Source organism: Rhinolophus ferrumequinum, chromosome 8 (genome assembly GCF_004115265.2).
Source record: "Rhinolophus ferrumequinum isolate MPI-CBG mRhiFer1 chromosome 8, mRhiFer1_v1.p, whole genome shotgun sequence".
In the NCBI taxonomy this organism is placed as follows: Eukaryota; Metazoa; Chordata; class Mammalia; order Chiroptera; family Rhinolophidae; genus Rhinolophus; species Rhinolophus ferrumequinum.
This window is the reverse complement of record NC_046291.1, coordinates 87,412,817-87,427,882: the sequence shown is the minus strand read 5'-3', so window position 1 is coordinate 87,427,882 and position 15,066 is coordinate 87,412,817. Positions and strand designations below refer to the sequence as shown.

The 15,066-nt window shown below is 36.3% G+C and overlaps 1 protein-coding gene across 1 annotated transcript in view; it reads right to left on the bottom strand.

The window, feature by feature from the left end:
* The window catches only part of DPP10 (dipeptidyl peptidase like 10), a 614,062-nt gene that overhangs the window by 85,345 nt on the left and 513,651 nt on the right, over positions 1-15,066 (bottom strand). The window contains exon 8 of the mRNA XM_033112250.1: positions 9,717-9,837. Within this exon, the coding sequence (XP_032968141.1) occupies positions 9,717-9,837 (121 nt within the window). The remainder of the gene's footprint in view (positions 1-9,716; positions 9,838-15,066) is intronic.

Genomic DNA, 15,066 nt, shown 5'->3' with positions numbered 1-15,066 from the left:
ATTATAATGGCCATCCTCCAGAGAGCCTGGGTGCTCTTTTGATGTAATTCATACCGGTTAATTTTCTGGGCCAGAAAGCAGGTATAGAAAAGTGGATAGTAGATCTGGGGTCACATGAAAGATATTCACTATATGAGGTCTGAGATCTAAGTTTGCAAACTCATCCTAGAAAAAATGTTATATACCTCATTGCTGAATATCATTACGGTCACCTTTGAAGTACTCCCCCTGGGAAGCTATGCACCAACGCCAGTGCCTGGTCCACCCTACAAAGCAATTTTGGAACTCTTTCTCTGGAATGGTCATCAGAGCTGTGGTCATATTACCCTTGATGTCCTGAATGTCATCAAAATGTCTTCCTTTCAATATTTCCTTTATCGTCGGGTAAAGAAAGACTTTATTGGGGGCCAGCTCAGGTGAGTAGGGAGGGTGTTCCAATACAGTTATTTGTTTACTGGCTAAAAACTCCCTCACCCACAGTGCAGTGTGAGCTGGTGCATTGTGATGCAAGAGCCATGAATTGTTGGTGAAAAGTTCAGGTCATCTACTTTTTCATGCAGCTTTTCAGAACTTCCAAATCTTTTATCTCTCTCTTCTACACCTTCACTTTTGTAAATGATCTCTTTGTACATAAATCCTCTTCAAAGTATTGAATTGCCACCTCTTTCCTTTTGGGTCCCTGACTGATGCAGTGATTGATACCAGCAGTAGATTCAGAAAAGAGACCTTCAAAATTAGATTTTGAGATTAGGTTGTCTATATCTATATCTTTGATTCAATAATAACCTTTCCAGGGGAAAATTACTGCATCAACAGCAAAGGATTGATCATGAGTAATCAGTTGTCATTGGTGATGATGTAGAATGAAATGTAGGTAGAGAGGAAAGGCATTGGGAGGACAAGTGGTTATGACACTTAATTACTACAACAGTGGCAACTGTGAAGATTGTCAAGTGAAGTTTACATGGTTCTGATGACACCTCAGAGAGATCCCATAGGAAAAAACAAAAACTGAAACCATGACTGCAAAATTAGGCATACACAGAAGGTCACCATAGCATCTTTGAAGGAGTCCCTCTCTTCTGTAGTGCAGGGTAGATATGACTGAGGTCCAAGAGAGCATAGTAAGGGTTGCAGAGCTGCAACACAAATAAGCTCAAGTCCATTTGTTTTCTCAAAGATAAGATGGAGATATTGGTAGAGAAGAATTGGGACCCTGACACACAGGATAAGGATGTTTGGGTAAACATATGCAATATACTTATGCTTTCTGGACCAGTCTCTAAATAACACATTTCATAGTGGAATGTTGTTATATGTGTCTTATTTTATGGCTGAAAATGTTGAACTTCAAAATTCCCACATATCTTCTTGTTGACAGAGGCAACCTGCATCCACAAAGGCATAAAGGCAGATGAGAAACTGAATTCCTATAAAGTTTAAGAGTCTTCATCCTTAGAGAAGAGTTTAGAAATCTAGTAGCCTGGGACAGACTGGGCTATCTCTTCTAAAGTGAGATAATATTTGTTGGAACTGTACGTATGCAAAAGTAAAGAGGGACTGAATTCTTTGGATTTTGAAGAACCACACAAACCACGTTAACATGTGCTGCCTTGTTCTATTTCCCAGGAACCTGTAAAACTGCCAGTTCTGAGTAGAACCTGCGTGACAGAAGGCTATGTAGCAGATCAAAGCCATGGCACAACCTTCCCTACGTAGCATCTTTACCTTGTGACCCAGCAGACACAATGGCAATGCAAGTATCCATGGCAAACAGATGCTGTGTGGAGCTTCTGACACTCACCATATGATAATCAAAGCACAGGTGTTAGAGAAAGGCCATTTCCTCCTGTGCTGATAAATATTCTTTATTTCAAAAGCAGCTCTCTATTGGCTCTGGCAGAAGCAATTAGCCTGATTGCAGGATACCAAGTGACTATGCAACCCAAACTGCCCGTCATGAACTGATTGTTATCTAGTTCACTGACCAGAAAACTACACACTAGCAGTAACATTCCACTACAAAAGAGAAGTGGTATACATGGGACTGCCCTAGAACACAAGTCAACTCATAGCCATGGTATTACATCAGCTACTTTAACTTCTCTCCTTCCTCTCACATCTGTGCCTCAAGTTATGTTTTCTAATACAAGTTGGCAGAGGAGGGATAAATGCAGGCCTGGTTAATGGGCAGTTTTGCATGATGTACTTGAACACGCTAGAATTGCATAGGCTGTGTTCTATAATCTGACTTGAGAATGCCATTAAAAGACTATAATAAACGTAAGTCCTCTGGGTTAGCCGACTTTTGAACAGGATATTTAGTTTTGCTTGGCTTGAAGCATGGATCCATCCTGATGCATGCACAATAACTAATATATGGCCACCTGATCAGGGATATGAGAAAAGTAACATTAGAAAATTAGTGACAATGAAGTTTAGGGAAACATAGTGCACTTATCAGAAGTGGTAAAAATGTAAACACTGAGAAGACTGTTGAATGTCCACCAGAGCACATCCATAGCAGGGAAGGCTGTCAGTAATCAGATGGACAATGTGACTCAGTACAGGTCAGCTTGCCATTGGCTTCCACCACTATCTTCCAATAATAGTTTTTGTCACTCTACTATTTATATGGTATTGTTTCCCAGCAGGGCCAGCTGGCTACCTGGTGGCAGGTGGATTACATGGAGACCCGTGGGTCAAGAAGACGTAGCATTTTATCATTACACACATTGACACATATTCTATGTATGGATATGCCTTTTCTGCCTGCAGTCCTCTCAATACTGCTATTCATGGACTTAGAGAAAAGTTATTCATTACTATAATTACCTGTACTATGTTACTTTCAAACAGGAAATATTTTATAGCAAAAGAAAGGCAATGGGCTCAGACCCATGGAATTCACTGGTCTCATCATGTTCCCATTAGCTAATGTACCTGGCTTGATGGAATAGTGAGATAGCATGCTCTATCTGGGTTTTGGCACCATTTGTTTGACAATGACCTTGAAGTTGTGATGTTATCCTACAGCATGTATGTTTCCCTCCTGCACATCCAGAAAGCACAGATCTAGAAACTAAGGAGTAGAAATGTAGTACTCTCTTTCACTTGGTGAGTTTAAAATTCCTAATGTCTAAGGGAGGATTGCCTCCAACAGGAAACATAGTCATAATTCCACTTCTCTGAATTGGAAGCTAAAGTGTCCTCCTGGCCATATTGAACACAACGTAACTGGGGAAAAAAAAAGACAGAAAACATAGTCACTGAGCTGGGTCTGATGATTAATCTCATCTGCCAGGGAAAAATAAACATGTGTCTTTACTATAGAAAAGAGGGCAAGGAAGAATATATTTGGAACTCAGCAGATTCACAAATAACTCTTGTCCAATTCCATCTCATTTTCCAAATGTATTACTACATTTGGGATGTATTATTACATTCCAAAGGAAATTGATATTGTAGTATCCTCATTAAGAAAAAGAAGTAAAGGGATACATTTTGGCAGGAATAAAGTTCTGGTTTGATCCACCAGGTAATTAACCTGTCTAGTCAAAATGCTGGTTGAAGGTAAAAAAGAATGGGAAGTTGATAAAGGGACCCCATGATAACCTATTTCTTTTCTTTATTGGGGCATTTCCCAAAAGCTCTTATATAAAAAACACAAGTGTTGGATGTAGTCATACATTACAGACAAATATAATAACTGGACTAATACCAGTCTACAATGAAACAGTACCAGAAAGGACCTTGTGTGCTCCTCTTTGGGAACACAAGCTTTTATTTGAATACTACTACTACCATGGTTTCTGACTTTCTGTTGGGTATGGGCACCATGAAACCAGTTGAATCCAATCAAAGAAGAAAGTAAGTGCATGGAATTTGTTTTTTGGTTCCCACCATTTGAAATTATGTGAACCTGGCTGTGTTCCTCAACCCAAACTCACTGCTTTTATGATATTACTGTGAAAACTACAGGATTCTCTCCTTCTAGGTTCCAGTAATAGCTGCCTCCCTTTCGCACTTCAGATGTTAATGGCTAAACCATTGCTAGTCACAGGTTGCTGCGCATCCCTTGTCTTTGATAAGTGGCCCCTTCCTCAATAAAACTTTGAATACTATTTTGAATGTGCCATGCATTAATTTTCCAGTTGTGATCTTCACCCTGATTTATACACACAACTTAAAATTCAGATGAGGGGACATAAGTCATCCACATGACACAATGAAGAAAAACACCCTAAATGACGATTGAGTGTAAACTCTAAGTCTTATGAAACTTGAAGGTAAACAAAGATTGTGTTGCCGGAAATCAACACTCGGGGTTTATAAGAAGCCGGTTCTATCTTAGGTGCTGAGATGTGTGTGGGTACAAGTACCTGTCAAGAATTAGAATGGCCCAGATTTGAGGGCACTTTCATGAGGAACTTGATGTCATGTACTCTCATTTATTTTAGCGTGATCTATGCCTAAAGTTGTTCCTCACAAAAATGCTAAAATACCAAAGTAGTACCATTGTGTGATTTCCTTCAGGTCAAAAACAAAGCTAACTGAAATGGGAAGGAGATAAAATAATTTTTAATATGAATTTGCTTAAAAGTCCTCTGGGAAAAGGCACACACTTTTAATTGCAACTAACAGGGACTTTACTCATGTATTGAAACTTCCTGTGTCAATTATATATTACTTATAAACAAAGTGTTTTTACAAATTGCATTGCATTCCATTTCAGTGTAGGCTGGGCCCTTCATCGTCTTTATTACACTACTTTAGAATATCTCACTGAAGAACAGATGGAATTTACAACACATGTTGCTTTATATCACAGACATTTAAAAACATAGCCTCAACACAAAATAATTACTGAAAACAAATTCATATAACTCATTGTGTTTGCATTAACATCGTGTTCTGAAAAGTAAGCTGATTTTATCCATTCATAGTTTATCAACTTAGATAGGATCCTACTGCCAGTCCTGTGGGCCTGTAGTTGGTTTTTTCCCCCTTACTTTCTGTATCTCACTTTCAACTTTCTTGAAAGAATTACCAATATTTATAACCTTCTTACTTCCCATTTACACCTCTGTCCACAGCAACCTTGCTTCTGGTACCATCGATTGTCTGATTTTGCTCTTGTCAAGTTCTCACAGTAACTTTGGAATTTTCAGCCTGTCTGCCCTCCAGAGACCCAGCATTGTTCACTACTCTAAATTCCTCTGGCTTCCATAGCTGTATCTCTAATTGTTTTAGTTTGGTTTGGTTTATGAGTCACAGTCCACTTTTCCTGGGATTTACTAAGTGCTCATTCAATAAATGTTTGTTGAATTAATGAATAAATGAATGTGATTCCTATGACCAAGAGAAAGCAAAAAATACAGTGAAAATAGGCCCTTTGCAGTGTTTTCATTAAACAATAAAAGAGTAAAAGAATCACAATTTGTTGATAAGACATTGTTTATCCTGTAAAATTTTTCTCTCAGTTTAATCCTAACATTCTTAAAGCTCATTGTGAAGATTGTTTCCTCTGTGAAGTCACCTATATTCCCTGATCCCATCAGAATTAATTATATTTATACTTCTATTGAGTATGCTGACAGGTAGTTTTATTTATATTTCTATTTTCCACTCTCCAATAGTTCCTTATATAGTAGCTGGTTACAGTTTTTAATTTCACTAAATTGGAAGTACCCAAACAGAGAAACCCTTACTCCATATTTTATTGCTATCAGTTAATGCCTAATAGATATTTGCATTCAACAACTGTTAGATAGAATTTCAAAGAAGAATTCCTTAAAAATATGAGTTTCTAAAATATATTTATAAATCATTTGGGCATGTTAGTTCCATTATTCTATATGCTTAAATAATTGAAACTGACAGTCATTTTTTTGTTTCTATTTAATAGATTCAGTACTTTACGGAAAATTACAAAGTTATAAACTTGGCAATTGTGAAGTTTACTTTTTTTAACAAAACATTGATCTAATTATTTAGCTAAGCTACCTTGTTAAATACACTAATTTACATGAATAACTTTAGATGAGCTTCGTGTGAATTCTATTTAAAGTGATGTTTCATTTTGAGCATGCTGTTTTATTCTTCTTCTGAACTTTACTACCTCTTTAAAACATGTTTTATTTTATTTGCTTTCATTTTCCTTAGAAATTAAATAATGCGAGAAATAAAGACAAACAGGCTTTAAAATGACACTTTTAAGGATCTGACATTAGTGACTGTGTTTGGGAACAATAGCCATGCTTATAGATTGGCCTGGTCCTAAACAGAGTAAGGCAGCCCCTTAAAATTCGTCATAAAAAAGAAACACTTTATCTTTTATGTGATTCCTTATCTAATCTTTTTTCTATGACATTTACAGAGGAGAATTTCAATCAGAAAAGTAAGTGGAAATGTTATATATTACTTCATGAGTCTCCCACACACTAATTCAGATTGTTATTGATTTCAATAAAGTAATAAAAAGGCAATTTTTACAATAGATTACCACGCACATACTGTTAAAGATTATATGCAATCCTCCTAGAAATTGCTGTGTTTTGGTGAGTATTTTGAAGGGAAAAGAAAAGGTCTGGAATCTGGGAGCTCTTGGCACCCTGGACAAGCCAATGAGAGTGGGAGCTTAAGGTGCATGTGGGATGGCAGGCGGAATGATGAAGGACAAATCAAGGACATACGAATTGCTGACTTCCCTCGGCCAAACCTAAACTTTGATTTCCTTGATGGTGTCCCTTCTCTTGGAAGTAAAGCAAGAAGTGAATTAAGTCCATGGACAGTAGGGTTCAGAGTCTTTGCTGAGGAAACAGACCAGTGGCTTAGGTGCATAATCAGGTATATCACATCTTAGGGCACAATGAAAGGCATTGCGCTGTGACAGGTAGAGCAGACTAGGGATTCAGCATGGGCTTTGAAGACACACTTTCAAGAGCCAGCTCTGCCCCTCCTAAACCCTGAGGCCATGTCTGAATCACCTATCCTCCCTGACTCTTGGTTTCTTCAGTTAGTGATTAGCTGACCACTGTGAGGATTAAATCACAGACCACATTGGGAGTTTCCTGGAGTATGTGCGGCATAAGAGCCCAAAGGATTGAGTTTGATTTAAATGGCAAAACATATAATTTTTCCATTTCCCCTTTGAAATGTGTCAGACCTACAGGGTCATCACAAAAACCTTCTGTTACCTGTTTGTTGTGCCTATCCCCCAAAACACTGTTCACTCTCAGCCCAAATATATAGATTTTTTATTCTCTAAGTAAGAAAACACCTTATTGGTCAGGCAATGGGCTTTAATTTCTCTCCTTGCCATTTCTGTAAAAATGTAATACCATAAACTCTATGGAGCCTTCCCTAAGGGACTGAGGCCCAAGTCCTCTCCATCACTGGTCACGTCAGTACACTTTACACTGAGTATTCCCTCTGTGGACTTCAACTTCTTCCATGGTAAGGATCATATTTTGTTACGTAATGCAGCATGCCAGTGTAGTAGGAAGCACCGGTGTCCTTACTAAATTCTTCTTCTCTTCCCCAAAGTCCAGTACTCCCTGTGAATGCCTGCTCATTACTTACTAGTGGACCGAACCAGGAGCCAAACAATCATCCTTGACATCTCATCCATTGCATCCATTTAACTACTAAGATCCAGCTCCTTTACTACCTCATCAATTTTAGAATCTTCTCTCCTTTATCCTTCTTTAACCATAGTCCTTTTCCTCATTACATCCGGATAGAATGTAGAAAACACATGATAGCTGCTCACTATTCTTTCTGCCATTCAATCCAGCTTCACACTTTGGCCAAGTGATCTGTTTAATATAAAAGGTCTAATTTTGACACTCCCTTACTTGAAAAGTTCTATTAGTTTCCCCATTTACTAGTAGAAAAATAATAGAAGCCCCAGACTATTTTTAGGGTCACTATCCTTTGGTTCTTGCTGCCTTCCTTTCTCTCAAAATTTGTGTTTTAATAATAACAAGCAGATTTTCATGCTATTTAACCCTATGATGCTTTTGTAAGCTTTTAACTCTAGCTTGGATTTTCCCTCCTGGTTTCTTCTTATGTGGTACACTTCTTAGTCTTTCAGACTCAACTCAGAGGGTGCCTCCTTTAGGAAAATATTTGCAAATCTCTAGAATGGGCTGAGCCTTTCTCCTTTGTTCTTTCACAGAATCCTGTATTTACTGTGACTTGACTGCTTACCACACTGCACTAACCTGTCAGAATCTCACACAGGCCAACAATATTTTGCAGATAAAGAGTCTATCTTACCTAGCTCCTCTAGGTAAGAGATGGCTTGCTCTAGCTACCTAGATTCCCAGGACTATCCAGGTTTCAAGTTTGTTCACCACCTGTTTTTACAATTCACTGGGCCATCCCAGGCCCTTCCAATAATTTATCTTTTTAAAATAAGAAAGCAACAGTCAGCTTCTGACACTGTCAGCCGGAGAACACTGCTTATCTACTTTGGAATTTCAATTTTTAAAAATTTCATAGCATGATTATTGCTGATATTTCCACAGGAGCTAGCAGTGTTCCTCAGAATAAACTGTGGCCTCTCAAATATTTGATTATGTGTATAATATATACACAAAATATATTATAGATATAAATATACATATACACATATACATAGATATCTTAGGGCTACAACGTTTCTTCCTTAAAATAACTCTACCCAGGAAGATTTGTCTTTTAATGTAAGGACCTGATAGCAGTAATTTATTTTGTTCCCTGATGTCTCTCAGACGTAGACAAGTACTTTGAACATAGTAGGCCTTCAATACTATCCGTTGAATGAGGGAACGAATCAATGAATAAATGAGCTGAACATTTTTATTTTTTACAGAATTAAAAATATTGACTCTGAGGTACAGAGATTGCATCTGCCAATATTGCTCTAGAAAATGTATTTTCTAGATGATTTTAGCTTTATAATTTATAATCAAATAGATTAACTTAGTTTAAATATTGACTTATTTTGCTGAGATTAGTTTCAGAGTCTGAAATCTAGGTATTAAATGCAAGCTTTGAATCTTCCCCAGACAACCTGTACCTATAACTCAGCTGACAATTGGTACGCGATCAAAATGGACAAAGGTTTTCATCATCGTATTCCTATTTGTATTCTCAGCTATGATTAAAACTTAATTCAACAGTTATTGCAAATTAACTCTTTAGGTAGGTTTTATTTTGCTCCTTATGCAATGGCTTTTAAAGTGTGACAGAATGTTCTAAATGGAAATGATGAAATCAAGTGCCTTTCCTCTACTGTTTAAGCAGTAAAGGTTTTTTATTTCCTCTTTTCCACAGAGTCAGAAAAATTCAACATATAATTCCAGAGTGATGTAAGGTGATCGTTCACGTTCATTAGTTATGCATCATCAAAAATAAAATCTATCTAGCCTGAACAAAATGTGTAAATGATAGATAGATTGATAGATAGATAGATAGATAGATAGATAGATAGATAGATAGATAGACAGACAGAACAATCAAACATGGAATCATATAAGTACATATGAATCACCACTAGCCAAAATATGAGCACATGCAAAGATATGAAAGCATGAAGGCAATTTTGAGAGGAAATGAGGAAATGAAATAGTGCTGCAAGCATTGTGCTGGGATGAACAGATTTTCTTAGCAATATTATCTAAAATAATGCATTTGTGTTCTTTTGAAACTAAATCTGTTCTACTCACCTTCATATAACCAGTCAGCAATACCGTTAAAAATAATTCCTTCTTTTCCAGAAGATGTCAGCCGCAATGAACTGCTTTTTATATCAGGTTGATAGTAGATATTATTTTCAAAAATATAAATCTGGATCAGGAAATACGGAAAACAAACAAACCAAAAACACAACATATTAGGAAGCCTTTTTGAAAACTTTCCTAATACAGAACAATAGATGGAAAGCTAAGTGTTTTATTATTTGCCTGCTTTCAATATGTTTTTATTTAATGCATATATTTGTATTGCCTTTAATCATTAATGGCCTCTTTCCTTATCATAGCAATATCAAATTATCATTTAGAAATTAAATGATACTCAGCATCGAAACTTTTAAACCCATGTTTCAACAACTTCTCATCTACTTAATAAACTCTTTCTCTTACCACAAAATTGTTTTGGCTTTGAGATAACACTTTGCATATTTAAGAGACTGATAACTGTACAGGATACCATTGTAGTAACAGCCAACTGACTGATTGAAAGCTTGAATTTGGAGTCTTTTACAAAAATGCATTTGGTGATCAAGTAAATAATCCTTACAGAATCTCTGATTCTATCTAGCTCAACTCACAGATCCACTGATAAAAAGAAAGGATAGAAAAATTCCTTTGATTTAATAAGTGGAAAACACCTTACTATCCCCCAATCTTTCCTGGTAATTCTTTTCTAAATAGCATAGCAGTAATAATAATGTTGTGCTTGAAGATTCAAGAAAGGAGTTTTAATTTGAAAATTATATCAACAGCAACAGCCCCAACAACAGAAACAACAGTAGAAATTAAACAGTGTTTGTCCACACAAAAGGCTGCCTTTAATAGAGATAAATCAGGTTAAAATTATTTGTAACCCACTTCAAAATATTTTTAATGCTAAACATTTCGAACTGCCAGCCTATGTAATCATATAACTTTCACTGAACCATGTTTCATTCACATGTTGGGGGACAAAGAACATTGTCCATTGCAAGCGACATTGCTAATTAGATGGAACATTCTATTGAGAATGTGAAAGATGGCCTAATACTCACGGGTGGCAGCATGTGACAGGATCATTACCCAATAGCAAACACAGCAAACATAAGAACCTCTGAAATAATTATCTGATTAATTATGAAGTCCTAGATTTAAAATCTTGGTGTGCACAGTGAAGTGCAGAAAATATCATTGATATTCTGTGTTGATTCTTGCTGTTTGGCAAGCATTTAACAGTTAAGGTGTTTAAGTTGTCATTCCACTACTACCTGACATTTGTATTACAGGTGAGAATGCCAATATAAGAAGAAGAATTTGGCAGAGGTGAAAAAAGGAAGGAAGGAAGGAAAGAAGGAAGGAAAGGACATAAAAGGGTGGGCTTTATAATCAGGCAGACTAAATTTAAAATCTCAGTGACTTTGATCATTTTCTTAAGCTTTCTAAATCACAGTCCTCTTTTTCTATATGTGGATTTCTCACTCCGACCATAGCTATCTATTGTGAAGAATGAATGAGAGGGTGGGTATGGAACACATAGCACATGTGGCTATTACTAGAAGCAGGGCTGACCTCACACAGGATAATTTGGCGCAAAATCCTAAGCTTTTTGGAGGTTACAAACTGTAAATCAAAACAAAACCTCTATAGCTTCAGCCTCTGCCTATCCCAAACTGTTGACGAGTACCATGTATTACGTTGTTAGATATGTATTAGGAGTAACAGTAGGATAATAACAGCAGGAATGATAGTGCTAGCAGGAGAAGGAGGAGAAGAGGTATTAACAAACGACATTTACTGTTTTCACTTCCTTTAGGAAGTTTTCAAGTGATAATAGAAAATAAGAAATAAGCTTATGATTGAAAGCATATGACTCACACATAGGCAAACGTTTAAGAACTATATTTCAGGTGTCTGGACACTGGGTAGAAGTTGGTTTTAGCGACTTTCACAATCCCTCAAAACTGAGAAAAATATATTAACATTATTTTAGCGATCTAAAGCTTTAGTTTTACATCTTTTGTATATTACCATCTTCCGTTTCACAAACAGTATATGAAATAAGCACACAAAGTCTTCCTTACTTGGAGGGAATCCCTTTTTGTACATGAACTTTCTGATTATGATTTGTGAGTCATGACAGTTTAGATCATCCCCACCCAGGCTACTTAAGCACATGTGGCTATGATTAGGAGTAAGAATAACTTAAAGTAATATTCTTCTAAATCCTCAGCTTTCTGAAAAGAACAAACTCTAAATCCATATAATTAATAAAACCTCCACGATTTCAGCAGATGTATAAATTATGCCAAATCATTGACCAGTAATTACATTTATATTTGAAGAACAGATTGGATGATATTCAGAATCCATATGAAACTGACATCTGCTTCAATGTAAAAGAATAAGCAATATGGAATCAGAATATTAATGCCATTCACTGAAAGCTGCAATACCAGAGAATGTCCACACGATCATTTTTCTGTGGTTGCAAAATGAGTGGCTGCTTTCAATGTACATTTCTAATCTTCTAACCTCTTGCAATTACTAGGGGTTTTCCTTGAATTATATAGTTTCAAATAATAATCACAAATGCTAACCACTCCCTTAGCAATATGAGAGCTGCAAATATTCTCAGGTACTATCTGGGCACTCTAATAAAATTAAACTGAACCCAAACGGCAACCATTAAGGGCTACAGCTAGTTTTCAATCACATTGAAAATATGACAAACACTAATGCCATTTATCCTAATGTTCCTGATTAAACTGTCAAAATATTTTGATGCCATTTGATCAAGTCCTTCACTGAGCCACCTAAAGAGTTGTAACAAATAGAAATGGATAGCGATTTGAGCATTTAAATCTTCATTAACTCTTCACTCGATAAAGCAAGCCAACTACCCAGTTTTTCAAAATTAATATTCTTAATACACTTACAAAATAATTCAAAATTGGGAAAGTCACCACTGAGGGAACAGGAAGACAACTGAAATACTATGTATTGAGTCATGATAAGTTGAGAAATATGTAATAAATGTTCCAATAAATTATTCCAATAAATGTATTAGTCAATATTACTAATTAACAAGTTATTGGACAAAATATGTGGCATTGCTGGGCCGGAGTGTTTCAGAGCTAATTTTCAACTTCCTTCCTTCTCTTACACCTGCCACAACCACCAGCAATGTTTCAGATGATTGCACCCCACTGGGTCAATAGGCATGGAGAGAACTCTCTCCCCACCTGCACCAACTTGTGATGGACATACAGCAAGAAATGAATACTTGATGTTAAAAGTCATTAAGATTTGGGGATTGAGAGTAATCACAATGTAAATTAGCCTAGTGGGACTGATTCAACCAGAGACAATGCCCAATACAAACACAGCAAGCAGTCTCCCAAACTTTAACGAGCATAAAAGGAAAAAAAAAGAAAAAGAAAAATGAACAGCAAAATAAAACAGAATTGCATATCTGACTTATTTTAGCTGAAATGTTACTGAAGAGCTATGCCACCTTTTCTGATTTAAGTTCTTTCCGCGATACTTTTACATGAGAAAACTGAATTATTTAAAAAACCTCATGTGTTGTAATGATGTAAGAGGATCTGTAAAGTTACACAGAATCAAGTTGGATTGCCCTGTACTGAGATTTGCTTTCTGGAGGAAAAATTGTAATTACGAGACAATCTCATTGGCAAAGATGTGGTGAAGGGGTCCTTTCCTATGTTGATTGTGAAAATATAAAGTGTTATGCTTACATGGAAAAGCAATATAACGATTGAAAACAAAACATATTCCATCTCATCAGCAATCCCAAACTTGGGACCTTGTCTTACAGAAAAAAACAAAACAAAACAAAACAAAACACAATCATGTAGAGATATTTATTTTGGCAGTGTTTAGATGACTAAAAAGAATAGTCAAAGTGAAAACCCATCCAGTGAATGCTTGTATGGATTGTGACTCACCCACAGTATGTAATAACATTAGGATTTTGAGGGGAATAAATAGTATTACATGAGTTGACCAGGAGAAGTTTCATTGAGATATTGTCAAGTGACACACAATGAAAAAATGATTTCAACATGAACCCATTTTTATGCACCAGACAACGACAATACTAATACAAACTTGTAGTAGCAGGAATCTCACCAACAAATATACACTGGATATTGTCTGTTGGTAGTCAGCCCCACACAAGCCTTCTATAGTCTTTGATTACAGTGAGTCCTTAGAAGCCTGAAATTTCCATTTCCAAGACTCCCTTGCAAACTAATCTTCTCAGCTTCTTTGCTAGATCGGTTCTAGTTACTTTCTGCAAAAGGGGAAGTACTAGTTAGGAAATGAAGACATTTGCCTCTGGCAGTGGCTCAGCAACAGTGACTCAGTGGCAGTTTATAAATACGTACAAAAACAGGAGGAAATTACAGTTTTATATATAGATAGGTAGATAGGTAAATAGATAGATAGAGAGATAGATCTACATCTATATCTATTTATCTATCTATCTCTATCTATATCTACCCCTCTCTCTCTCTCTCTCTCTCTCTCTCTCTCTCTCTCTCTCTCTCTCCCTATAATATGTATATGAAGAAACTATTACTGTGTTTCCCTGAAAATAAGACCAAGCCAGACAGTCAGCTCTCATGCGTCTTTTGGAGAAAATTTAATATAATAAATATTTAATATAATATAATATAATATAACATAATGTAATATAATATAATATAACACAATGTAATACCAGGTCTTATATTAATTTTTGCTCCAGAAGACGCATTAGAGCTGAATAACCAGATAGGTCTTATTTTCGGGGAAACAGGGTACTATGGAAGGATAAAGGCTTGCCTTTTTATGGGTATTTGTGTTGGAAGGTGGATGCACAGTGGGAGACAGCAGTCAAAAACAGGTAGTCAAACAGAAAAAACTGGGAAAATACATTAAGTATAAATACGTTAAAAATACTTGATCTTATTTATGTAAATCATACCGGGTAATATAAATACATATAAATTCATTTCAGGGGTCATAAAAAATGATACTAGTGATACAGAAATTAGTTTGGCCTGTGGGCTACGTAAATAGTTGGTGTTTAGCTTTATTTTTAAATATGAAACTGATGATAATAAGAGTGCTTTCTTAACTCAGAGCAGGGTTTTTCAACCTTGACACGACTGACATTTAGGACTGGATATTTCCCTGTTGTGGAGGATTGTTCTGACATTATAAGATGATTAGCAGTATCTGTCCCTTCTACATATGTGATGTTAGTAGCCTCTTTCCTCAGTGTGACAACCAAAAATGATTCTAGAAGTCACCTAATGACCCCTGGGGGGAGGCCAAA